Source organism: Lithobates pipiens, unplaced genomic scaffold (assembly GCF_037356315.1).
Source record: "Lithobates pipiens isolate NorthernLeopardFrog02 unplaced genomic scaffold, aLitPip1_a1.2 Scaffold_8, whole genome shotgun sequence".
NCBI lineage: Eukaryota > Metazoa > Chordata > Amphibia > Anura > Ranidae > Lithobates > Lithobates pipiens.
The window spans coordinates 247,509,150-247,536,289 of record NW_027507903.1 but is presented as its reverse complement, the minus strand read 5'-3'; the positions used below and the strand labels follow the sequence as shown (position 1 = coordinate 247,536,289).

At 43.1% G+C, this 27,140-nt stretch overlaps 1 protein-coding gene across 13 annotated transcripts in view; it reads right to left on the bottom strand.

Annotated features, from left to right (window-relative positions):
- Window positions 1-27,140, bottom strand: part of GRIP1 (glutamate receptor interacting protein 1) — an 837,005-nt gene that overhangs the window by 347,075 nt on the left and 462,790 nt on the right. For 12 of the 13 annotated variants that reach the window (XM_077469661.1, XM_077469651.1, XM_077469652.1 and 9 more), the window contains one exon: window positions 16,289-16,369. In XM_077469661.1, coding sequence (XP_077325787.1) covers window positions 16,289-16,369 — 81 coding nt within the window. Of the gene's footprint in view, window positions 1-16,288; window positions 16,370-19,175; window positions 19,570-27,140 lie in introns of those variants that run through there. The other variant, XM_077469655.1, reaches the window with a different exon arrangement.

Below are 27,140 nucleotides of genomic sequence, written 5' to 3'. Positions count from 1 at the left end.
TGTTTTGGGTCCAATGTGACCGAAGAGCCCATGTGATCATGTAGAAAGGTGACAACTTGCGCCCAGAGGCCTTGTATTTTGGGACACGACCATATTAAATGAAAGAATGTACCCACCTCCTTCCCACACATCTGACAGAGGGTAGATTAAGAGCTTCTATATCTGGCAACCCGCAGAGGGGTGAGATATGCCTGGTGGATAATATAAATTTGAGTCAGTCTGTCAGTGAGTTTGGGTGAGACAGCCTTACAGGATTCCAAAGACTCCTCCCATTCCACATCCTCCAGAGGGCCTATCACCCTTTCCCAACGAGGTTTGAGTTTGTATGCCAATTTGGTGGAAACTGGGGTAGTAAGCATGTCGTAGAAGGACGAGGTTAATTTACGGGGATCAGAGCTCTTGATTATGGCCATAAGTGCATTAGGGGTAGACTGTGGTGCGGATTCCAAAAACTGAGCCGAGCTGCATGTCTCATCTGTAGAAATCGAAAGAGCATGGATCTGGGAAGTGAAAATTCTGCGCTAAGCGTGGCAAAGGTTTTAAAGGTTCCGTCGACAAACACTTGGTGCATATAGAGAATACCATAAGTAAACCAAAAGGTCTGTATCGGGAAGTCTTAGAAATTCCGACAAAGTTTTATTGTACCACAATGGAGTATAATCATTATAGAGTGGTATCCCTAGCTTGGCAGAAGCTAAGTCCCAAATGTGTCTGCAATGGTATAGCAAGGTCTGTCTGTTGTCCCCCTGACCCGCACCGCTAGAGCCCATCGCCAGTGTGTAAATTGAGTCCCCAGTGCGTCGAGCCCATCTCGGGCAGAGCAGTTGGAAAAACTGCTCCCTGTCCGTCTTGTCAATATGATACAGTTGGGATAATTGTGACGCGATATAATAGAGATTAAAATCAGGAAGGGCAGTGCCCCCTAGGTCCGTGGGGCTTTTAAGCGCCTGCCAAGCTAATTTGTGTCTGTAGGTTCCCCACACAAAGGGTTTGAGCAGGGCCTCAAGGGAGTTAAAATGCTTCAGAGGTAAGTACACCGGGGAGTGCCAGAGGATATAGAGTATCTTGGGTAAAAGGACCATTTTAATAAGATTTATCCGACCCTAAATCCCCAGCGGCAGACGGGCCCAGGCCCGCAGTTTGGATTGAAAGTGGGAAATTAGAGGGCTTAAATTTAAATGTGTATAGTCCGCCGGTGATCTGGAGACACACACCCCCAGATACTTAATGACATTGACTCGTAATGGCAGACTGTCCTCAAATTCAGTCGGAGGGAAGCTGTCAAGTGGAAGAATTTGGGACTTCCCCCAATTGATTTTTAACCCAGAAAAGGTCCCAAATCTCTTGATTGTCTGAAGAGCCGCCTGCAGAGAGGGGCCCGAGTCCGCTAGGTATAGCAGTGTGTCGTCAGCATACATGCTGATCTTTTCGGTTAGGGCGCCATGGCTCAGTCCCCTGATCTCCGGGTTAGCTCGGATGGACATGGCCAAGGGTTCCGCGGCCAGGGCGTATAATAGTGGCGAAAGAGGGCAGCCTTGTCTCGTGCCTCTGCTGAGGTCAAACATTCGAGACGGCCAGCCATTGGCCACCACCCGGGCCGTGGGCGCCTGATACAGCAGTTGAACCCACTTGATGAAACGTGGTCCAAAGCCATATCCCTCCAAGCAGCTCCAGAGATAGCTCCATTCCACCGAGTCGAACGCCTTTGCCTTGTCCAGTGTCACCACCACCCGTGACCCAACTTCTGCGTGCGTAGCCTGCAGGTTAATATACAGGATGTGTTGCGGCCTGGCATAAAGCCTGCTTGATCTACAAGTATGAGGGACAGAATGACTTGGTTTAATCGAAGGGACAGTACTTTAGCTAGTATTTTTATATCTACTTGCAGTAGGGAAATAGGACGATAGGATTTGGGGTAGCATGGGTCCTTGCCAGTTTTGGGGATGAGGACTATTGTCGCTTCCCGCATGGAGGGGGGCAGGGTGAAGGTTTCAAATAGGTGATTAAATAGTGCAAGCAGTTTGGGAGTTAGTGATTCTCTAAATTGGGAGTAATATTCAACAGGGAGGCCATCAGATCCAGGGGATTTGGATCTAGCAAAGCTGGAGATTGCGGCATCTATTTCTTCCGTGGTAAGGAGTGCCTCAAGTGAATCGGTTTGTTCTTTTGTCAACTGGGGGAAGGTAATGCTGTGAAGGAAAGTGGTCCATACGTCTGTCGGGTCTGTCACTGTTTTATATAGATCCGCAAAAAACTCTCTGAACTTAGAGGTAACACTGCGTGGGTCCGTGATCTGACTCCCCCCCCGGGCCATGTAGGGTAATGACAACTGGGGGCCTGTCTTCGCTATGCACTAGGTAAGCGAGGAGCTTGCCTGCCTTTTCACCATATTCAAAGAGTTTCTGCTTAGTAAAGAAGAGCTTTTGATGAGCTTTCATATACTGGAGTTGAGTCACCACTCTAGTCTGCATTTTAAGCTGGGCCGCTGTCACTGGGGTGGGATTGGCCGCGTATTCCCGTTCAGTGGAGACCAGCTCCGCTATTGCCCTGTCGAACACTCCAGCGGAATCCGTTTTGATTTTGTTTATGTGTGAGATCAGGGTAGTACGGGCGTACATTTTAAATGAATCCCATATTGCAGCAACAGATGCTGTGTGATCATTTTCCAAGAAGTATTGCTTCCATTGGGTGATGAGCCCATCATCCCCTGGAAGCAGCGAGAGCCAGAACGGGTTCAATCGCCATGGTCTTGGTGGTTTATCAATGGGGATGCTAAGGGTGGTCCAGTACGGACTGTGGTCAGATAGTAACGTGGGGCAAAACGCTGTTTCCAGGATCCGTGAAGCTAGGGTGTGGGATACAAGAATTAAATCTATGCGGGACATAGAGTTGTGAGTAGGAGAGAAACAGGAATAGGCTCGAGTGTATGGGAAGTTGTGCCTCCATGTGTCTACAAGGTGAAAGGTGGAGATGAGTTTGGAGAATTTAGTCGTATCAGCACTGGCTACTGTTGCCTGCGACGTCTGTAGTCTATCCAAGGCTGGACATAGTGTTGTGTTAAAGTCACCTAACCAGATCGCCGGTATCGTGGGGTTACGGGACATAAAGGTAAAGCCATCTAGGAGCACTGTTACACTAAAGGGAGGAGGTATGTAGAAAGCCATGAGAAGGAACGGTTCACCGTAGAGCTTAGCATGAAGAAATACATACCGACCGTTGTAATCAGTTAGGATTTCACAGAGTTCAAAATGTACCGATTTGGCTATCAATAATGAGACACCCCTAGCATGAGTCGTGTAGGTGGAGTGGTATGCCCACCCAACCCAGGGGTGGCGAAGGGCCATTTGGAGTCTGCCCTCAACATGTGTCTCGACCAGCACCACTACGTCAGCACATTGTTTTTTGAGGAATGCAAGGGCAGCCGAGCGCTTAATTTTCTCGCGCAGGCCCCTCACATTCCACGTGATAAATTTTATAGTTGCCATGGTGCTGTGTAGGGAGCATAACCTTGCCTCAGTAGGACACATATCTTTAGGTCTAGTGAAAAATATAATGTATAATAGAACTGGAGTACATCAAACACTGTGTGCGGCACCTCTTCAACAGATATACATTTTCCCATATTTGGCTCCTGAGACACTGTATGCGCATTAACAAATTGCAAAAATAACTGTTGAACAACCCCCTCCCCACCTTACACCCACCACAACTTGTGTAGGCATGATCCCAAAGTTTTTAAGTTTCAGGTTCAGGATCTGTCCTTCCAGTGAACATTCAGGGTTGATTTCATTCAAGATTGCTGGTTTTATCTTCTTGCTGTCCAAGGGACTTTCAATAGTCTTCTCCAGCACCATAGTTCAAATGCATCAATTCTTCAGCATTACCCTTCCTTCTGGCCCAACTTTGGCAGCCATAGGTTACTTACTTGGAATACTATAGCTTTGACTATACGGTACTTTGTCAGTAGGGCAGGGGCTCTGCTTTTTATGATGTTGTCTAGGTTTGCCATTGCTTTCCTCCCAAGAAACAAGCTTCATGGTTACAGTCACCGTCTGCCGTGATCTTGGAGCCAAGGAAGATTAAGTCTGTCATGGTTTCCATTTCTTCTCCTTCTGTTTGCCATGGAGTGATGGGACAGGTTGCCATGACCTTTGTTTTCTTAATGTTCAATATCAGGCCAGCTTTTGCGCTGTCCTCTTTCCCCTTTATTAAGAGACGCTTTAGTTCTTCACTTTCGGCCATTAGTGCGGTATCGTTTGCATATGTCAGGTTGTCGATATTTCAACATATTATCAACATTGATAAGTTAAATAGGGTGACAATATACATCCTTGCCACACTCCTTTCCCAATTTTGAAACAGTTAGTTGTTCCGTGTCCTGTTCTAACTGTTGTTTCTTGACTTGCAAACAGGTTTTTCAGAAGGCAGGTGAGGTGGTCCGGTATTCCTATTTATTTCAGTATTTGCCACCTCTTGTTGTGATCCACACAATTGAAGGCTTTACTCTATTCAAAGCAGGAGTCGACATTCTTTTGGAACTCCCTTGCTTTCTCCATGATCCAGCGAATGTAGGCAACTTGATCTCTAGTTCCTCTGCCTCTTCGAAATCCAGCTTGTACTTGTGGTAGCTCTTGGTTCACATGCTGCTGAAGCCTAGCTTGTAGAATTTTATGCATAACCTTGCTAGCATGCAAGATGAGTGCGATCGTAATGTGGAAATAAACGGAAATTTGGTGGCTGCATACAAATTCCATTGCAGGCTTTGATATCATTTTATTTGCAGCCAGTGATCCGGCCAGTAACACATTTGCAGTCTTAGTCACCACTTCACCGGAGGAACAATTCAGACACCTTGGACAGCAGCAATGCCAGTTTGGGCACAGGGTAGTGTTAGATGCACTAGCAGATTTTGATTCTAGGCTGTAACAGTTGTTTTTTCACTTTTTGGATAACACTTTTGCTGGACAGTTTGGTTTGTTAATGGAAGTTGAAAAATAACAGAATTGCTAGCAGAACTACCAGGGGAAAAAAAAAGAAAAAAAAAAAAAGCCTAAAAAGGAAAACTAATTTGGCCACCACAATTAAGAATTGGTAAGCTGCAATATACAGTGCCTTGCGAAAGTATTCGGCCCCCTTGAACTTTTCAACCTTTTGCCACATTTCAGGCTTCAAACATAAAGATATAAAATTTTTATTTTTTGTGAATTATCACCAACAAGTGGGACACAATTGTGAGGTGGAACGAAATCTATTGGATTTTTGAAACTTTTTTAACTAATAAAAAAAATGAAAAGTGGGGTGTGCAAAATTATTTGGCCCCCTTGCGTTAATACTTTGTAGAGCCACCTTTTGCTGCGATTACAGCTGCAAGTCGCTTGGGGTATGTCTATCAGTTTTGCACATCGAGAGACTGAAATTCTTGCCCATTCTTCCTTTCAAAACAGCTCGAGCTCAGTAAGGTTGGATGGAGAGCATTTGTAAACAGCAGTTTTCAGCTCTTTTCACAGATTCTCGATTGGATTCAGGTCTGGACTTTGACTTGGCCATTCTAACACCTGGATACGTTTATTTGTGAACCATTCCTTTGTAGATTTTGCTGTATGTTTGGGATCATTGTCTTGTTGGAAGATAAATCTCCGTCCCAGTTTCAGGTCTTTTGCAGACTCCAACAGGGTTTCATCCAGAATGGTCCTTTATTTGGCTGCATCCATCTTCCCCTCAATTTTAACCATCTTCCCTGTCCCTGCTGAAGAAAAGCAGGCCCAAACCATGATGCTGCCACCACCATGTTTGACAGTGGGGATGGTGTGTTGAGGGTGATGAGCTGGGTTGCTTTTACGCCAAACATATAGTTTTGCATTGTGGGCAAAAAGTTCGATTTTGGTTTCATCTGACCAGAGCACCTTCTTCCACGTTTGGTGTGTCTCCCAGGTGGCTTGTGGCAAACTTTAGACAAGACTTTTTATGGCCATCTTTGAGAAATGGCTTTCTTCTTGCCACTCTTCCATAAAGGCCAGATTTGTGCAGTGTACGACTGATTGTTGTCCTATGGACAGACTCTCCCACCTCAGCTGTAGTGCTCTGCAGTTCATCCAGAGTGATCATGGGCCTCTTGGCTGCATCTCTGATCAGTCTTCTCCTTGTCTGAGCTGAAAGTTTAGAGGGACGGCCAGGTCTTGGTAGATTTGCAGTGGTCTGATACTCCTTCCATTTCAAAATGATCGCTTGCACAGTGCTCCTTAGGATATTTAAAGCTTGGGAAATCTTTTTGTATCCAAATCCGGCTTTAAACTTCTCCACAACAGTATTACAGACCTGCCTGGTGTGTTCCTTGGTCTTCATGATGCTCTCTGCGCTTTCAACAGAACCCTGAGACTATCACAGAGCAGGTGCATTTATACAGAGACTTGATTACACACAGGTGGATTCTATTTATCACCATCAGTCATTTAGGACAACATTGGATCATTCAGAGATCCTCGCTGAACTTCTGGAGTGAGTTTGCTGCACTGAAAGTAAAGGGGCCGAATAATTTTGCACGCACCACTTTTCAGTTTTTTATTTGCTAAAAAAGTTTAAAATATCCAATAGATTTCGTTCCACTTCACAATTGTGTCCCACTTGTTGGTTATTCTTTACAAAAAATTAAAATTTGATATCTATGTTTGAAGCCTGAAATGTGGCAAAAGGTTGAAAAGTTCAAGGGGGCCGAACAGTTTTCGCAAGGCACTATATTATATATATATATTTTGGGGTTTCATACTACTTTAAGTATAAAAGTGCAGTCATGTATATGGGCAAATAGAATTCACTTACCTGAAATCAGACCAGTCAAAGATAAATTCTGATTGGTAGCTGTGGATGGTGAAGGTTCCACATTATATAGGAATAAGCATGCAAATGTCAGCACATAAATCTGCAGAAAATCACTTTGATAACATGCCAACTAAACTACACAGCCTTTCCAGAAACAAATATGCAAATTCTAAGTACTCCCACTGTATTGGTGGTATGATGTTGTGCATACATATTGTTTTGATGCACATGAAAGGAATGTCCAAGTTAAGCATTGTGTACAACATTCTCGTACTGGAAGGCTGTAGTTTCATGGCAATTTAATATCAGCCATTGTTGACATGGGAATAAGTAACTAGGTCACATTCCACACTTCCCTGCACATGCCTATGTGCTGAATACAGTCTCTTGGGGCAACAAGCTACAACATCATCCAGCTATTCCTGTCTTCAAATATATTTTCTTACAAGACTGATAGAATCCTGACAAATTTTTTAGCTTCATAGCACAAGTCCAAAGCTGCAAACACTGGTGACCAGTAAAACAACAAAAAAAAAGTCTAATTAGTCTGTTTTGGGTCCTTGAGTATATCCAACATGATTATTATAAAAGATCACACAACAAATATTAACATTCTGAACTTCAAAGTACAGTACTGACAACCCTTCTACAAAACAAAAATTAATTTGAGGGATACTTACAGTATGTCCACAGTATGTTCCATGGTAAAATATCTTGCTTGTAAGCAACAGTAAAACTCAATTGAATATCGAATTTTTACATGAAACTTTTAAACGTGTACATTTTATAATAACATTGTTCCACCTAGCCTTAACATAGCACAGCTACATAGGGTCACCTTGGCGTTATATAGCTTTTATAAATGCACTCAATGGAGAAGCACATATTGCCAACAGAAATTACTAACCGCACCACATGGATTTGCTAGACTGCGCTTAAAAAATAATTAAACAAAGAAAGCATAAATGTGCCCATTATTTTCATTACAAGCTCTATATTCTCAGGACATTTTGGTCAAAGGTTGGTGAATGTTATGAGAAGGCATTTCTACCGCGTTTCTCATTGTGGGTACACAACTGCCGTAAAATCTGTTCTACTTAAGAGTAATGTTCTTGCATGTGCTACAATAATCTCTCCATATGTAAAATCCATTCCCAATTACTGAATACGATACTGTATTTTTGTTGGAAATAGACTTAATAAAAGACTTAAAAACTGAGTGTTTAATTGTTTTAAGAATAAAGAAACCATCAGCAAAATTAATATCAGAGGCTTCATATTGCTATACCATGCTATAAATGTTAATGCATACTACTTAAAGCTAGTAAACTCCTAGCAAAAAAAAACATTCTCACCTCTAATCTACAGATTCTAAATATACTGTAATTTTTAATTCAATAATTTTTATTGAGGCCGCGTACACACGGGCGGACTGTTCGCCCAACTTTGTCCGCTGAACAGTGTTTGGGCGGACAGTCCGCTCGTGTGTGGGCTTTCAGCGGACAGTTTCAGCGGACAGTTGGACGGACAAGGTTTTTCGGAATTTCCGAAAAACTGTCCGCTGAAACCTTGTTTGAGCGAACAGTCCGCCCGTGTGTAGGCTTGTTCGTCAAACAAAGTTGCGCGCATGCTCAGAAAGGATTTTCACGCCGAAAGCTATAATGCAGTGTATAGGACGTCGTATTTTTCGTCCCGTCGTACGTGCCGTTCACGTCATCGTGCACGGTTTCAGCAAACTGTTCGTCCGTCGTGTGTGGCCATGTCCGTCCATGCTAAGTTTGAGCGGACTGTTTGCCGAAACTGTTGGACGGACAAAGTTGGGCGAACAGTCCGCCCGTGTGTACGCGGCCTAAGTTTCCATAAAGAAGAAATACAGAAAAATAGGAAGACAATATAGATTCCTATTATGCATTAGAACATATAATAGAGAGTTGTTTGAGTGGTTACAATGAAACAACAGAAGTCACGCTTTAAACTTGAACAGTAAGTATAGTATTATTCGTACTCGATCGGTAGGGGTATTGACTCCTCATCCAGACAATATACAGTAATTTGACAGGTTATTAGATTAGAAGCAGCATGACTGACAAGCATGCATTTGTACCAACTACTCAGGAGTTGAATTTTAGGGAATAGCTAGCTAAACTAACTAGCTAAATCCTTGACTACAAGGACGAATAGCTCATTAGAGCTGGTCATACACGGTTAGCCTAGATTCACATGCAGTGATTTGGCATGCAATTTGACTTCTGACGAGTGTGGGGGGCCACAACCTGATCAAAATTTGTCTGATCCCTACTGGACCAGCCAACTTTAGCGTGCTATCAGTAGTTACTCTCGCCTCTGTACAAGCCTACTTTTCCAGTCAAACATAACAAGCAGCCTGTGAGCAATCAGAATGGATGATGCAGTGATGCAAGTATCACAACTACTGAAGAAAGTTTAAAGCCCAATTGAACTTTCAGTTTAAATGAAACATATCTCAGTTTTATCAAAGCAAAAGATGTGCAAAATGTTAGTTTTTTTTTTCTAAAAAAGACTACAGCCTGTCCCATGCCTGCAGACCCTTGTTCTCCGTGGGGAATAAACTTCCACTTTGCAGAGGTCTAACATGCTCAAACTGTGTCAGAGCCTTTGCTCTTCCGAGAAGAGCGTGAGCTTTGCAGGAATATAGGTCTGACCTTATAGGGTGTGTATTGTACTTCTTGCAGTGAAACCATGGCTTCCCAACAAACAGCAAGGGTTTTACTGTGCAGGTGCTGACAAGTGACAGACTATTCTACTTCGGTTGTGTCTGCTTTAGAAAGAAAGCAAACTGTAAAACACTGAAAACCTATTGTTGCACCTGAAATGTGTTTAGTTATTTTAGACTGAAACTTCAATGAGGCTTTAATGCTGTCACCACTGGACTGCATTGGCCAATAACATCCCACCACAAGGACAAGACAGACCGCCATAAGTCCTTTGGCTTCCAAGCACACCTTTTTGCCAACGGTACACTCCAAAACCAATATGCATCACTTTTGAGGACTGAATATAGTACAAAGGGGTTCTAGTAAAAAAAAAAAAAACTAAAAGCCTTTAAATACTGGAAATAGATGTATAGGTAGACCACAGGTTATTTTCAATTAAGTTGTACTAATAAACAATTTAAAGAAAGGTTACGATCACACACAGTATGTAAACCTGCTCTAAGAGATAGCATGGGGATGATATGAAAATCATAGAACAGTTTATAAAGGCTTCAGCCACATACACATAGGCCAAAGAGAGACAAACAATTATTTGCCATAAGTAAATTAAGAAATATCAATGAAATGCCAAGAGATTTCCCTTTTTATTTGATAGACTCCTATTGGTGATGTCTTGCTGGTGCTTATGGCATTAACCCACATCACTGGTTTGTGCTTAAATGCCAGGCCTGAATATCTCTCACATTCTGGAGCCATTTAACCACTTCAGTCCCGGAAGAATTTATCCCCTTCCTGACCAGAGCACTTTTTGCGATGCGGCACTGCATCGCTTTAACCGACAATTGCGTGCAGTCGCGCAATGTTGCACCCAAACAAAATTGACATCCTTTTTTCCCCATAGAGCTTTCTTTTGGTGTTATTTGATCGCCTCTGCAGTTTCTATTTTTTGCTCTATAAACAAGAAAGAGTGACAATTTCGAAAAAGAAAAAAAAGAAACAATATTTTGTACTTTTTGCTATAATAAATATCCCCATTTTCTTTTTTTTTTAAAAGCATTTTTTTTTCAGTTTAGGCTGATATGTATTCTTCTACATATTTTTGGTAAAAAAAAAAAAAAAAAGCAATAAGCATATATTGATTGGTTTGCGCAAAAATTATAGCGTCTGCAAAAAATAGGGGATAGAATTATAGCATTTGTATTATTATTTTTTTTTTTTTACCAATAATGGCGGTGATCTTCGATTTTTAATCGCGACTGCGACATTATGGCAGACACATCAGACAATTCTGACACATTTTTGGGACCGTTGGCATTAATACAGCGATCAATGCTATAAGAATGGATTACTGTAAAAATGTCACTGGCAGTGAAGAGGTTAACACTAGGGGGCGATCTAGGGGTTAACTGTGTTCCCTGGGAGGTGATTCTAACTGAAGGGGGAGGGGACTGACTACAGGAAGTGACTGATTGCGGTTCCTAGCTAATAGGAACACATGATCTGTCACTCCTGTCACTCGCCCCTGTTCTGTGTCTCCTGCTCACGACTGCTTGTGGCCAGCAGTCATATATATATATGGCGTTTGATAATTCTTTTGATGTTTTTATATTGTACGTTGTAGTCTAAAGTAATTCGTATCATATCTCATGAGGTTTGGTCTTTGGGTTTGTCTTTAATCAGGTCTTTCCAGTCCATTTGTTACTTCAGCTAATTTTCCATCAATACGGTCCTTGTTGTAGCCTTTCTCCATAAACCTCTGTTTCATGTGAATGGCTTGAGTACCAAACTCTTCCTTGTGTGTGCAGTTACGTCTAATGCCGCGTACACACTATCAAACTATCCGGCAGACTTGGTCCAGTGGACAATCTGACCGTGTGTGGGCTCCGGCGGACTTAGAAAGTAGTTTTGACTCAAAAATTGTCCACCGGACTCGCAACAAGGCCGTCTGTGTGCTAGTCCGCCGGACTGTTGAAATGAACAGACTTTCCCGCACATGGAGAAAAGTCAGTTCCCTTTGAACGCGACTCCAGGTAGACGGGACTAGCGCAGGAGGTCAATGTCGCCGCCATCGGCGGCGAGATTGGCACGTCGCTGACCCCATTGCCTGGTATGGACTTAAAGGGGAAGAGTGCGTTGAGTCAATATCTCAAGGAAGAAGAGGAAGAAGAAAAGAGAAGGCGACGACAGAAGACCGGGCCACCGCTAGTAAAAGAGCTGGAAGAAGGAGCGGATGCCCGGCAAGAAGAACCGAATAGGGGGACAAGACCCCTGAAGTCGGAAAAAAGAGGCGGCGGCGACAGAAGACCGGGCCACTGCTAGTAAAAGAGCTATAGGAAGAAAGCGGAGGCCCGGCAAGAAGAACCGAAGAGGGGGACAAAACCTCCGAAGTCGGAAGAAGACCCCCGGGTGGCGATGAAGAAAGCCGGGCTCCTCCACTAGTAAAAGAGCTAGCAGAAGATAGTGGGAGTCTGGCGAGAAGACCCCTCAAGACGGAAGAAGACCCCCAGAGCTGTGCAATAAATTATTTTAACCTCGTGTTTTTTTTTTTACCAGGTGAATGGGTAGGGGTATATTGTACCCCATACTCCTTCACATAGGGTGGGGGGCGGTATCTGAGGGCCCCCTTATTAAAGGGGGCTCCCAGATTCCAATAAGCCCCCCACCCGCAGACGCCGACAACCAATGGCCAGGGTTGTCGGGAAGAGGCCCTTGTCCTCATCAACATGGGGACAAGGTGCTTTGGGGTGGGGGGGCGTAGGGCCTCCCCTTTAAGTCCACACCAGGTGATGGGGCCAGCGACGTGTCAATCTTGCCGCCGAAGGAGGCGACATGGACTTCCTTCGCTAGTCCCGGATACCTGGAGCCGCGTTCAAAATCAATGAACTTTCCTCCGTGTGTGGGCAAGTCCGCTCATTTCAAAAGTACGGCGGACTCCCGCCTTAGTCCGGCGGACCTAGTCCGCCAGAAAAGTCCGGTTGTGTGTGGGCAGGTCCGCTCATTCGGAAAGTCCGGTGGTTTGTCTGCTGGACAGTCTGATCGTGTGTACGCGGCATAAGACGCATTAGCTGGCCTTTTGGTATATTGTATAGCCAATTCCTATGATGGCAGCTTTCTAAAGGCAGATAGCTGCTCCAGTCTACGCTTTTGAAATGCGTTTTGGAGGAGAGTTTTCCATCTTCCTGTGAAATTTCCAGGTCTAGAAATGTAATCATTTTATCACTGATCTCCCATGACAGATTGATGTTCCTGTCATTTATGTTAAAATTTTCCAGAACATTAATAAGTTTAGCTTGTTCCCCTTTCCACAAGATGACAACATTGTCAATGTACCTCTTGTAGATGTATAGCTCCATTGGAGTATTCATAAAAACCCTTTCCTCCCATTGTGCCATAAAAAGGCCTGCAACGCTAGGGGCAAATTTTACTCCCATAGCTACTCCTGTTTTCTGATGGCAATAGGTGAGATTAAACCAAAAGTAGCTGTTTTTAAGACAAAAGTCAAGACATTTCACGATATCTCCTTTAGGTACAAGGTAGTTGAGTGTGTTTCCTTAGGCCCCATCTAGCAGATTTGCATGCTTGATGGTGTAATATTATTGTTTACAATGAAGAGACGTCAGCTGTGGCTAGCCACCATGGGCCATCATTCGTGGGTATATCTTCCACTATCTGTAAAATGTGTTTCGTATCACGTAGGTAGGCTTGTGTCTTCTGTGCTGGTTGTAAGTAATGGTCAATATACTGTCCCATTCTTGCTGTTAATGAATCTATTCCATTCACTATTGGTCTTAGTGGTGGATTCTCCTTATTCTTGTGAATTTTGGGAAGTGAATATATGATTGGTGTCCTACACAATTCTGGTACCAGATACTTGGCTTATTTCTTGTTCAAAATATATTTTTTTCAGGCCTAAATTAATGATCTGTTCTAGTGATTTCCTGCACTTGAACATGAGGTTACCTAAGAGACGATTATATGCGTCTTCATCTTGTAAAAGTATAAATCCGCATAAAAGAACATGTGCAAAATACACTGAAGGGCTTTGACAAACACAGCGTATCAAAACACTTTGCCACAACAAAGATCCAACAAAACTAAAATTTTGGGGGATAGAACCCTATGTGAAACATTGGCGTGGTGGACATAAGGTTAGGACGTTGAGCCAACTTGAATCTAAGTGGATTTTTACTCTTGATACTTTTACGCAACATCGAATTTGACCTGAACTGTTTTACCAGCGACTTTTAAACTGGACCTATCCCCACATGTCAACTTCCCTTTATTATGTGCCTTCATCCTACCTTTTTTCTCGAACGAGCCCTCTGAAGAGTGATCCTCTCACTCACCTTTTTTTTTTTAAAGATATCTAATGTCCGATTCTGTGCCCCTCTTCCCTATCAGGATAAGCCCTCTGAAGAGCGACCCTTTCTCTCACTCTTCTTTTCTATGCACACCCTATATTTCCTTGCTTCTCTTATACTTAGTTTTATATATTTTTCTATTTCTTTGGCCTTGATCTATTCATTCTATATTATGTTTTTTAATTCTTGTATACGCTTTCATTTACGCATTTCAATTAAGCTGCTCTAATCTAAGATTGTTATGTTAGGTATTTAATCATTTGTGTTTTTATTCCACGACATTTCAGGTTCCTATAATTACATTTACTAGCCCATAATCTTTTTATCTATCCCGATTATTTTTAAACTATGTTTGCCTATTTTAATATTAATTTTAATCCTTATATAACCCAATATCTTTTATATCTTTTATTCAACTCAGACATTATCCTTGTAAATCTGGCTGCCATTTTTCATTAAGCATACATATGGATGGTGCGGCATTGCGGCTGACGTGCTATTCTGTTGTGCCCCCCCCTCCAGCTCCGCTGGTGTCCATATGTATGCAGATGTGTTATGTTCTTTTGTTTTCTCCGGTGGCGCAGTATTTCCGTGGGCCGGACTAGTGACACAAACCGGATGTTTACATTTTCTCCCACCGTTAAGATGGCTGCTGATCCACTTCCGGTGACCATGCCATACGCAATATGGCTGCCGCCGGACTTCCGGTGGCTGTTGGCTTCAAGAAAATGGCCACCATACCATTCTAATTGATATACACATAAAGACACTTCCGTGGGCACTATTCATCCCCTGGTGAAGTCACGTGATCGTGACGAACGCGCGTTGGGACTGCGACACCGGAAGTGATGTCAATCGAGCTCGCTGCTCGTTTTTAAATTGCTCTGTTACTTTTTAATGTGAGTGCCTGTTATACATTTTTATCAATAAAAAAAGCTGTATAATACTACACTATGAGGCATCCTTCCTCTGTTACTTTACAGCAGTAAGGTAAGGGGACACCCATATATTTAACCAGCACGGAGGAACGCACGGTGCATCTATCACCTAGTAGCACCTTTACCGAATAGTGTTTACCAGCACCCGCACTTATTTTCTGGATCCATAGGATTATGCTATTTTGCACCATTAGTATTTATTTTTGTTAAAACAACATTTGTGGACTTTTTTGTGCATTTACAGTCTAGTACGGTGTGATATTTTTCCTTTTTCTTTTTCCTTCTATAATTTCACTTGGGAGACATTGTTTTTATGCACTAATATTTTGGCAGCTATCATTATTTACGTCATTTGCACTTATATTCTGGGCTCTTTGTATACCCTCTAGCTTACATGTAATGTTTATGGACACTTTCATTTTGTACTTATTTCATTGATGTGACATTTCTACATTTTTTTATTCTTAAAAAAAAAATTTTTGCTATATGAACTAACAATTATTCATCATAACCCCTCATCTCTCACTACCATCTTTAGTATTTTTTCTGGCACTTTTGCACAGTATTCATTCCTCTCTGCTGTATATACTTTATATCTTTGTCTAGAACAGCGCACCACTCCTTTTACCTATTTTTCTTATTGGGCTCAGATATTCCCAACAGTGTACGTGCAGCAGTGTTTTAGCGCAGGAATACCCTTTTTTTGCTTAATTGAACAAGCTGAAGTTAGAAGATGATTGGCTACTATGCACAGCTGCACCAGATTTTGCACTCTCCAGTTTTAATAAATCAACCACCGTGCCTTGTTTGAGTGTGACTATTTTGGAAATACCAATGTAGCAGATACCCAATTCCAGGAAGGATACGGCTCCTTTTCAGGGATAATTCGAAACATTCTAGTGCACCTCAAGTTGATGTGTGGTTCTGGACTACAGAGATGTAGTACACGATCAGCAGACTGCCTGTCAGAACCTAATATGTTAGCCATCTTTACCACGCAATTAATTACCATTGGAAAAAGGAACAGAACACATTCAACTTTTCACCTCGTAGCATGGTGATTATCTGACTGTACAGCTTACCAATTGGTTATTCAAGTATATTTATGTTATGCACTACTTAATGTTTTGAGACTGTATTTCAGCTGCTGTATATTATTTAGGGAGTATGTAGAAAGCACCTCTCTGCAGCTGTATACTCAATTAAAAGCAGAGTCTATAACAAGCTGCAAGTTTAATCTTCTTCCGCTTTTTCACACTCATTAGTGCAGACAGATTTAAACCCAGAACAGTTATTTCTTTAAGTGCGTCTAGCAGCAGTAGCTGTAAATATAAAAATCCTTGTTTTACTCTAACACCCTTGTGAAAATCTCCCCCACTGTAGACCTTAGAAGACAACTCATCTACAATTTTGTTTTCCAGTAGTATGCTCACAGCAGGTTTATAATTACTAGGTAGTATAATGTAAAAGAAGTTTGTACCTGTGATGCTCTGTCTTCTGACTGCTAGGGAGCCATCTGGGGTCTTTGACTGGTTAGCAGACTTCGTATAAGGACCTTCATCTGGGGAAAAAAAAAAAATAATTTGACTCTTCAAGTTAGAGAGGTTTCTACTTCTGACACTGTACATAAAGGTCTGAAAAAAAAAATGAAGAATCGCCAACATGGACATATTACTTACAAAAAGAAATAGTGAGATAACAATCCAGTATAAATGAGTGGCTTAAATTGTTGCATTTAATTTGACATCAAACGCTGTACATCAATGTATAATAGTTCTGTCTAGCAGATCCCTAGAAAACCTTTTATCAGCCACATCAGCAACTCTCCTTAAAACTGTCAGGCGATATTTACCTGGATGAAGTAGAGTGCAGATGGAAAAGGTCCAAGTTACTTTGTACGTTTTCTACATCAAATATAAAGTCTGAAATCTTAAACTGGAATTCTATTCAACAGGCATGAGTTGAGGATGTGCAGGTACTGTAAATGCATTCTTGATACAGTGAAAGGCAAACAATCACTACATCTAGAGTATTGAATCTAAATTGCATGTGCTTGGTTAGGCTATTGGAGCTCGACTAAGGCTGCTTTCACACTGGGGCGGTATTCAGGCGTTACAGCGCTAAAAATAGCGCCTGTGTAGCGCCTGAAAAAAAACGGCCCCTTTCACTCCAGTGTGAAAGCCGGAGGGCTTTCACACTGGAGCGGTGCGCTGGCAGGACAGTGAAAAAAGTCCTGCTAGCCGCATCTTTGGAGCAGTGAAGGAGCGGTGTATTCACCGCTCCTAAACCGCTCCTACCCATTGAAATCAATGGGACAGCGCGGCAATACCGCCGGCAAAGCGCCGCTGCAGCAGCGCTTTGCGGGCGGTTTTAACCCTTTTTCGGCCGCTAGCGGGGGTTAAAACCACCCCGCTAGCACCCGCAAACCGCCGCTAAAACGACGGTAAAGCGCCGCTAAAAATAGCGGCGCTTTACTGCCGACGCCCGCACCGCCCCAGTGTGAAAGGGGCCTTATGGCTGGCAACAGGATTGCTTTACAACGTACTCACCTGTTTTCAGTGTTATTCCCTCGTGGGCTTGATGATCAAGGCATTGAAACATCACTGGGGAGTGGCATTCTGTAGCCTTTCCTTAAACAACACAGTAATGCCTCACTTACCCAGTCAGCAAGGAAGTAGTAACATAAAAGCAAGCATTTTATCTGTATTTATTACCAATCCTGTAGTTGGCAAATTAAGGCTTGCTACAGGATTGAGAGTGTAACATGGGTGCAACATAGACAGAACATGTGCTTGATCGCTTATCCTTGCGATCAACATTGAGAATAGTGAATGGATCAAAAATGTCATACTTGGTTTACAATATTTTACAGATGCATACCATCAAAAAAAGGTCAAAATCTAATACCAAAAGGAAGCTTTTCTTCTAGTTCTAATTATACCACAGAAAACAAAAACATCTAAATAACCCATATGGATGATGACATTCTGGAACATGTCACATAAAAGAAGCGGAGAGGATAACACGCCTCTTATTTAGTGTGTATATAAGATTTACACATGTACAAGTGCAAAAACTTAGAGTGTCCAAGTTCAATCTTTTTTTCAAAGAATTTCTGAGTTCAATTAAATGAAACCTGCTAAACCACCAACAAGGTGCATCCACAGATCCTTCCTTGCTGTTGGAGACAACAATTACTCTTTTCAGGTGCAGTGTTGGGATATTTATAGGGCATTGGTTGTTTTATTGTTGGGGGGAAAAAAAAGGCAAAGGACAGACATGTGATCAGTTAAAGTCGTTGGATGGATATTACCATCAACCATGGAGATCTGCTTTAAAGTAAGGCAATAAAATTTTTTCAGAATAAAGTATATCAATGAAATACCCAAATATCCACTTAATTAGGAATATGCAAAAGAGGCATAATGGAAGTAGCTACTGTATGTTGCATGGTACTTCTGGGTAACCTTTTGACTTCTTTTCTACTACTCAATGATATATCGCAAGAAATATAATCTAGATGCCCACAGGTTCCAAAATTCTTTTAGAACCCAAGCAACTTACCTGTATCCTATATACAATAAGGGCATCTAAAGACATCAGTGGGAATTCAAATATGCTAGAATAATCTAGTTGCCCTGAGACTTAATACTCTGTAGGTTGCTGTCAGCCATACACTCCATTTATCCTTGGAAAGAAGGTTGGGGCTCAGTAGAACGTCATCTCTTTTTCTAGACTGTTTGCTCACGCTTTCACTGATAGTATTCATCTGGCAGGTGTTATACCATAGTCAATAGTTTGTTTGATGTGCCAAAAAAAAAAAAAAAAATCAAGTCTGAGGCTGGATTCACACCATTGTGAATTGGGATCGCCACATCCAATTCTCAGCAGCAGAAGATTTTGACCGGCTCTCTATGGGGCCGGGTCACATATCTCTGCAGCGGGTCCGGTACATTTTGCACAAAAACGCTGTGCATCTTTTGGTACATTTCAGGTCTGAATTCAGCCCAAAATTCAGATTGAAATCGGACCTGAAACGGTAAACCAGCAGGCCCCGAACCCCTGCTGTGAGCTGCATGCGGCTCATATGTGAACCGAGCCTAAGGGTTTAAAGTGATAAACATACATTATTATTACAGGTACTTACACATAAAAATAAGCAAAGTTTGTCATACTTTTGGGATCCCAGAAAGTTGTTGGAAAGAATTACATCATAAAATGGGAAATTTTCTGAGATCCCTAGTCATAGGTGCCAAATGTAGCGCAGAAAATCAAGTCAATTCTGACAGAGGCGGCCAGTATTATACAGTCTAATAATGGACATAACGGTTATGTGTACATTTTGGCTGACATAATTTTGCACTTACCAGAATCCTGTATAGTTGGACTAAAACTGCAGAAAAGAGCCATCACTGCTTCTACACTAAACGACCAGTGCTATACATATTCAGACCTTCTGCAGTCTAATTCCCTGCCTCTGATTTCTTCAAACAGTAAGGTACTATTTACTCCTCTTCTTCATTGTACATCTGTTTATCCACATCCTGGGGTAGTCCACGGTGACTTTCAGAGGGAGTATGTGTCAAGCTGAACTATATAGTGTTGGGCTGTGGATCCTCTTAAAAATTATCCGAGAAGCTGAAAGCTTTAGGTGTTACTGTGTCCTCGGCTTAAAGCCTAGGCTGCACACACCAGTTTTAATTTAGCTCCTGGTCTCAGCATGCGAATGCTTGGCAGCTGTAACACAGATCCATTGCTGCATTGATATTCCCCCTCCCCCTCCCACCCTACAGCAGAGTAAGCAGACAAATCTGAATCAAGAAACAGTGCATTAGCTGTATAAGTATTTCCATTTTGCATAACTTTATTATTAAAGCATCAGTACACTCCAAACCAATTTTTTTGTTTTATATGAAATCTGGTGCATTCACTCATTGGCTTCTTGAATCCAACAGGGAGATCTTTCTGCTCTAGTTTAAATGGATTACCTGAGCTCAGTCCAAGACTATACCTGTTTTTTGCTGTAACCCATAAAGGCCACGTTTGTTTATATAAAAATTACAAACATCTTATACTTAAATGGTATTGCACAAAATGGCCCCAAAATGCCCCTTCTCTGATCCCCCACTGATGCTTTCCACTCCTCTTCAGCAAGCTATGGGGGCAGACATGCAGACTCGCTCCTGAGCCAGGCTGTGTTGATTAAAGAGGCCCCACCATTCTAGATTTAACTGACAGCATCAGGAGCCAAAGGCTTCTGCTGCTGCCACCATGTCCAGTGACAATCAAGTGGATTGAGTTTTGGCTCAGGAACATATTTAAGGGGGCTCGGGAGCTAATCTTTAAAGGTTTGTTTTAACTTTAATGCAGAGTAAGGTTAAAAAAAAAAAAAAAAAAAAAAAAAAAAGTGTCTTTACAACCAACTGGCACATTTAAGCTATCCATACTAATAATTAGGAATGCATCTAAATTTCGGCGACCGAAACATCGGCTGAAAATTGTGTTTTCGGCATATTGGCGAAATAAAAAAAAAGTGGCGATAGGGCGACGATCATTGCGCATGCACAGTATTGGAGGCCATGTCGCCGGGCCCCACCCATTGCTGGGTGTTATCCTGGCAGCTCAAGGGCCTGTGCTCGTTTCCCTCCTCCTCTCAGCAAGTTGAATTGCCCGGGCCACAGTAACAATGTCCCACCTCCTGTGATAGACAGCACACCGATCCAATGCCGGGACATTGAATAAGTGTGATGTGATCACAGGAGGCAAGACATTGTTACTGCGGCCCAGCAATTCAAATCCAGCTCTGACACAGCGAAGGTCACCGCTCTAATATGGGCACAGGCAGGCTGCATCCACAGGCACTGGTGAGAGGGGCTGCATCTGATGGGCACTGGCGAAGCTGCACCCAACAGGCACTGGCGAGGCTGCACCCAACAGGCACTGGCGAGGCTGCACCCAACAGGCACTCGTGAGGCTGCATTGATCTCTTGTATCATGTCTGCAGTCTCTGACCATCTCCTGTATCATGTCTGCTAGAGGTGCACCAAATGGAAATTTTGTTAATACTATTAGCAGTGTGTTTAAGTAAGAGATTACAGACATCATACAAGAGATGATTAGAGACTGCAGATTCCATTTTTCTCTGGAAAAATGCACTTTTCTTGCACTAAAAAGGTGCCAATAATGGGCAACACCAAATTCATATAAAAATTTTAATTGATATTAATTTAAAAGTTGAATACAATTACATTTATATTAATATAATTATATATAAATATTTTTTAAAACTGTCATTTTTGGTTTTCGGCACCAAAATTTCCATCCGGTGCACGCCTTTTACAGATTACCTGTTTAGACTTACACAGGAGGTCTGGTGCAAGAATTATTGTTCTCACATGTTTGCATTGATGCATCGCGTGAGGTGAAACTGCCATTTAGATTTGCAAAACATTGAATTGAAAAAAAAAAAAAAAAAGTAATTATATCCTCTGGGGCTCATTTCAAGTAATCCTAAAAACAGTTACACATCATGGATGCATTTGCAATACAAAGTAAACCAGTAAAATGTGCAATAATTAAATCAGATGATGCTACTGACCAACAGTTCTTATCCTGCAAACATTTTGTTGTCACATTGATATGGTAAAAGAAAGGGATGCAGAACAGCATTAGGGGGAGCAATAAAACACAAGCATTAGCTGCAGCGACAGTTGGTGACTAAATGCCACAAATCTTCTGTGCTGCTGTAATACTAGTGTCACTTTTATGGAAGGTAGAGCTTTACTGTCTGTACAAGACGCTTCCTAAAACAAAGCTTGGCTGTATGCATTTTTGGCATAGATTTAAATCTTCCATAGTACCCTTATTCCAAACATTTACGAGTAGTGCCAGATGGGAATACCCTGTTTATTATAATTAAACATGAAGACAAAATATAGGGTATAATAAGGTGTGATGGGGTGGCAGAGACATAGCTGTAAAACCATAGAAGGGGTCTCATTCAACCTACTGCTACATAATGTGTGTTATAACAGTAGGAACATAAAAATAGGATTTTTTTTCCTCATACTTACCTGTAAAATACTTTTCTTTGAATAGATCACAGGACATAGAGTTAGACTAATATTCATTACCTACGGGATTATACGCCCTGTCTAGGTGAATGGACACTGGTAAACAAAGTCTTAGACAGGAAGTCCTCCCCTTTATAACCCTTCCCATTCAAGTAGTACTTCAGTACTGGGATGTCCCAGAGAAAAAGCCTTGAGAGGCGGGAGTCACCCTGCAAAACAATTTATAATGTACATTACGGCCAAAAGCCACATCTTTGGCTGCTCAAACGTCTATCTGATAAAATCTTGTGAACGTAGGCACTGAAGACCAGGTAGCAGCCTTACAAATCTGAGCCACAGATACCTGATGGTGAAAAGCGCAGGAGGTTCCTACACCCCTGGTAGAATGAGCTCTCACCCTAAAGGGAGGAGCCTTACGTTTCAGACCATACGTCTGAATGACCAACCGGCGGACCCAATTAGCAATGGAAGCTGCCTGCCCCTTCTAGGGACCTTCTGGTAAAACAAAAAAGGAGTCTGATCCTCGGATCTCTGCAGAGCTAGACAAATAAACTTTGACTGCCCGGTCGACATCCAAAGAATGCAGTCAGCTCTTTCGCCGAGCAAAGCTGAGAGAAAAAAGAAGGCAAAACAATATCCCGATTTAAATGAAAGGCCGACACCACCTTTGGCAAGAAGGGTGGAATAGGACGTAACACCACCTTGTCATGGTTAAGAATTAGGTATAGTTCCCTACATGAAAGGGCAGCCAATTCCGACACCCTTCTAGCCGAGGTGATGGCCATTAGGAAGGCTAGCTTGCGTGACAGAACGTCTAATGGCATTTCCTTCATAGGCTCAAATAGTTTTTTTCTGTAACATAGACAGCACCAAATTGTAAGTCCCAAGGACACATAGGTGACCTAACGGGGGGAAGCAAATGAATAATCCCCTGCATAAAGGTTCAGACCAGCGAACGGGAGGCTAAAGGCCTTTGTAAGAACACTGACAGAATCTAAATCTGACCACTGATTGTACTCAAAGCCAATCTGATTTCTACAGCCTACTGTAGAAGAGAGATAATTCTCCCAATCACGTATTTCCAAGGATGCCATTTTCTGCCATCACACCAAGCAATACAAGTCTTCCAGGCATTATGACAGATCGTCCTAGTAACCGCTTTCCTAGCATTCACTAGGGTAAACACCACCGGTCTCGAGATGCCACGATCCTTCAGCACCCTGGCTTCAATAGCCATACCGTCAAATTTAGAGACTGTAATCTGGGGTGGAATATAGGACCTTGGAGACAGTAGATCGGGGTAGCGCAGAAGTGTTCCTGGCAAATCTATTGCCAATCTCTGGGAACCAGGGCCTTATGCTTCAGGCTAGGGTCACCAGAATGACTGGAACCCCCCCTCTCTGAATCTTGCACGACAAATGTGGAAGGAGTGGGATCGGGGGGAAAGCATAAACCAGGGAGTACTGGCTCCATGGAACTACCAGAGCATCTGCTCCGATTGCTAGGCGATTCCTTGTTCGGGACACAAACTAACGTAGCTCGTTGTTGAACCTGGATGCCAATAGATCGACATCTGGCCATCCCCAACATTGGTGGGGGGACTCATTCCCCCGGGCAGATCTGCTAGCAGCTGAGAAAATCTGCCTTCCAGTTCTCTACCCCCGGGATATGCACCGCTGATAGAACCAACACATGTCCCTCTACCCAGGCTAGAATGTGGTTCACCTCTTTCTGAGCTGAACTCCTGGTACCGCCCTGGTAGTTTATATAGGCCACTGCAGTGGCATTGTCAGACTGAACCCAAATCTGGCAGTCCTGAAGCTCCGCCATCCAGGACCATAGGGCCAGATATACTGACCACAATTTTAGAATGTGGATGAGCAGGCTCTGTTCTGCTCTTGACCATCTCCCCTAAGTTGTGAGCCCCTCTAGGGTCGCTCCCCAGACCACGAGACTGGCGACTGTAGTCAGTCCTCTCCAAGACCCTGGGAGGAAGGATCTTCCCTTTTGCAGGTTCTGATCCTGCAACCAGCTTAGGCTTAAGTGTACCCGAGGAGATACGGACATAGGGTAATCCAGGACTTGCCCTCTCCTGTTCCATGAATGGAACTTGGCATAGGGTACTGCCTCGAAGGACGACACCATCCTTCCTAGAATACTCACACAAAGCCGAAGGGAGGGTTGTCTGGTGCTCCTTATCTGATGCACCTAATCCTTCAGGGCACAGATCCTTATGGGTGGCAAAAATACCCTTGCCTGGACTGTATCTAGGATCAGACTTAAATACTTAAGACTTTGAGCTGGTCTCAAAGCTAACTTTTTGGTATTTATGACCCAGTCTAAGCTTTCTAAATACTGCACTGTGCAGACTATGCTCTGTTCTAGAGCCTGTGATGAATGATCTCTGAACAGGAGGTTGTCCAGGTATCCGAGCACCAAGATTGCCTGGGACCTTTGTAAACAACTGTGGTGCTGTGGCAAGCCTGAAGGGCAGAGCCACAAACTGTAAATTACGGTTCTCTACTGCAAATCACAGGAACATCTGATGAGGTTGAAAGAGAAGTACGTTAAAAAAAAATGTGTCCTTGATATCAATGGAGGCTAGAAAGTCTCCCATCTGGAGCAAGGCTGCTACTGAGTGGACAAACTCCACCTGAAAGGTCTGGATTAACCACTTCAGCCCCAGAAGATGCTCAATGACAAGGCCATTTTTTGTGATACGGCACTGCGACGCTTCAACTGAAAATTGCGCAGTTGCGCGACGCTGTACTCAAACAAAATAGACATCCATTTATTCCCACAAATAGAGCTTTCTTTTGGTGGTATTTGATCACCTCTGTGGTTTTTATTTTTTGTGCTATAAACAAAAGAGCGACAATTTGGAAGAAAACACAATATCTTTTACTTTTAGCTATAATATGCAACATATTTTTCATTTAGACCAATATGTATTCTTCTACATATTTTTGGTAAAAAAAAAAAAAAATCACAATAAGCGTATATTGATTGGTTTGCGCAAAAGTTATAGCATCTACAAAATAGGGGATTGATTTATGGTATTTTTATTATTTATTTTTTTTATACTGGTAATGGCGGCGATCTGCGATTTTTATTGGGACTGCGATATTGCAACTGAAAAATTGGACCATTGACACATTTTAGGGACCATTCATAATTATACAGCTATCAGTGCTATAAAATGCATTACTGTATAAATGTCACAGGCAGGGAAAGGGTTAACACTAGGGGGCAATCAAGGTGGTTAACTGTGGGGGGGGATGGGACTGACTAGGGGAACAGAGAGATCGGTGTTCATACTTAGTATGAACACACAATCTGCCCTCTCTCCCCTGAAAGAACCGAGATGTGCGCGTTCACACACAGATCCCTGTTCTAGCTCTGTCACGATCGCTCGCCCAGCGCGCCCCTAGTGGCCAAAAGGCAGAGCGACCTAAGGTAACGTCGTTTCACCCAGCCATGCCATTCTGTCGCAATAAAACTGGTGGCTGGTTAGGCAGGAATAGATACTGGTTCAGGGATCTTGGATCCAAAATGGGCCTCGTGTCCCTGCTGTTTGGTTTTTGAACCGTGAACAGGTTGGAATAAAACCCTGCGCCCCTTTCGAATACAGGAACCTGTATTATCACTGCCTGATGCACTAAATGACCTAGTGCCTGAAACAATAAGTTTCTCTTTGGAGGATCTGAGGGAACACTGGATCTTAGAAACCTCTGAGGGGACCCCCCTCCCCCCGCAATTGCAGATCATAACTGCTGGATACTGTCGAGGTGACCCACTCATCCTGAACCACTGTTCTCCAAATGTCCGCAATGTGCAATTGCCTTCCCCTACCTGATAGAGTGGGTTTAGGAGAGCTTTGGACCCAGGGTTTATTCTGCTCCTGGCCCTGCAGCTTACCCCTGGCCCTAGCGCCCAGTCGGCAGCGGAACTGTCTTGGCGCTGAGACACCTGAGGAAGTGGTCCATGAGGTTTTTAAAGGAGGGACACCCGGTCTCTCTCTTCACAGAAAGTAGAGCTCTTTCCACCAGAAATCTTTTGGATATATTTGTCCAAGTCATCACCAAATGCTCCCCATGGAAGGGAAACTCTGCCAACAACTTCTTACACAGAAGTTTGGCTGGCCAGTTCTTAGGCCATAGAAGTCTGCATGTGTACAGGCAGGAGAGCCATACAAGAGACTTGCTGTATCGAGTCCTTTAAGGCATCTACAGTAAAGCACAATGCTCAAGGTATATCTGCTTTCAGCAGGATCTTCCTCTTAGTTAGACCTATCAGGCCATCTGACTTGATCCTTTAAGGACTGGCAGGCTCCAATTGCTGCAACAGCTGGCTGAATAGCTGAACTGGCCAAAGAAAAGGAAGCCTTTGTTAGTGACTCCAGTTTCTTGTCAACAGGGTCCTTCAAGCCCTGTGCATTATCCTCCTGACAAGTTAAGTTCTTGTTTAAGGAAGAGACTGCTGTATCCACGGCTGGCCTGCGCCACTTCTTAAACTTTTCTTCTAATGGGACATAAAAGGGATAACCTCTTAGGAGGAACAAAAATCCTGTCAGGATGTTCCCAATCAGCATACAGCACCCGTTTCAACATTGAGTGCAAGGAGAAAGCCTGTGAGGCCTCAAGGACCCCCAAAGAGGACCAGGGGGACCCAGGAACCTCTGCAGGAGGCAACTTATAGGCAGAATCAACCATCTCAGTAAGAGTCTGGATCAAAAGCCTTTGAGATTAAGAGGAGGATACCAACTGGACATCTCCTGGCCCAGATTGCTCAGTAGCAGATTCATCTGCCAAGCCCTCCACAGAATCCTTGGCATTTGGCTCTTGGCCATCCTCAACCCATTCCTGCTCCAAGATGGGAAGCTCAGGGGAGGGGGATCTGTGACACTTCTTACCACCCTGGGAGATAGAGGCAATCATGGCAGCAATCCTGTCCTCTAACATGGATAGGGCCGAGGACAGATCACCCCTGGTGATGAAGACTGAAGCAGCAGCATTGATCTTAGACACAATACCAGACAGGCACAGCAGCTCAGATTGCCCGAAAGCCTCTGGACTTTCAGGGGATACAACACTAGGGTTTAGACTAGGCTCCTCAGGAGCTACTGATGATATAGATGTGCCTTTCCCTGTAGTGTTAGCCCTACTCCTCCTTTTTGAAGACAATGCAAGCCACTAAAAAAAACAGAGCACATGGCTTTGGTTTATACATACCCCAGGAGGGAGACCCTTTAATAGGGCT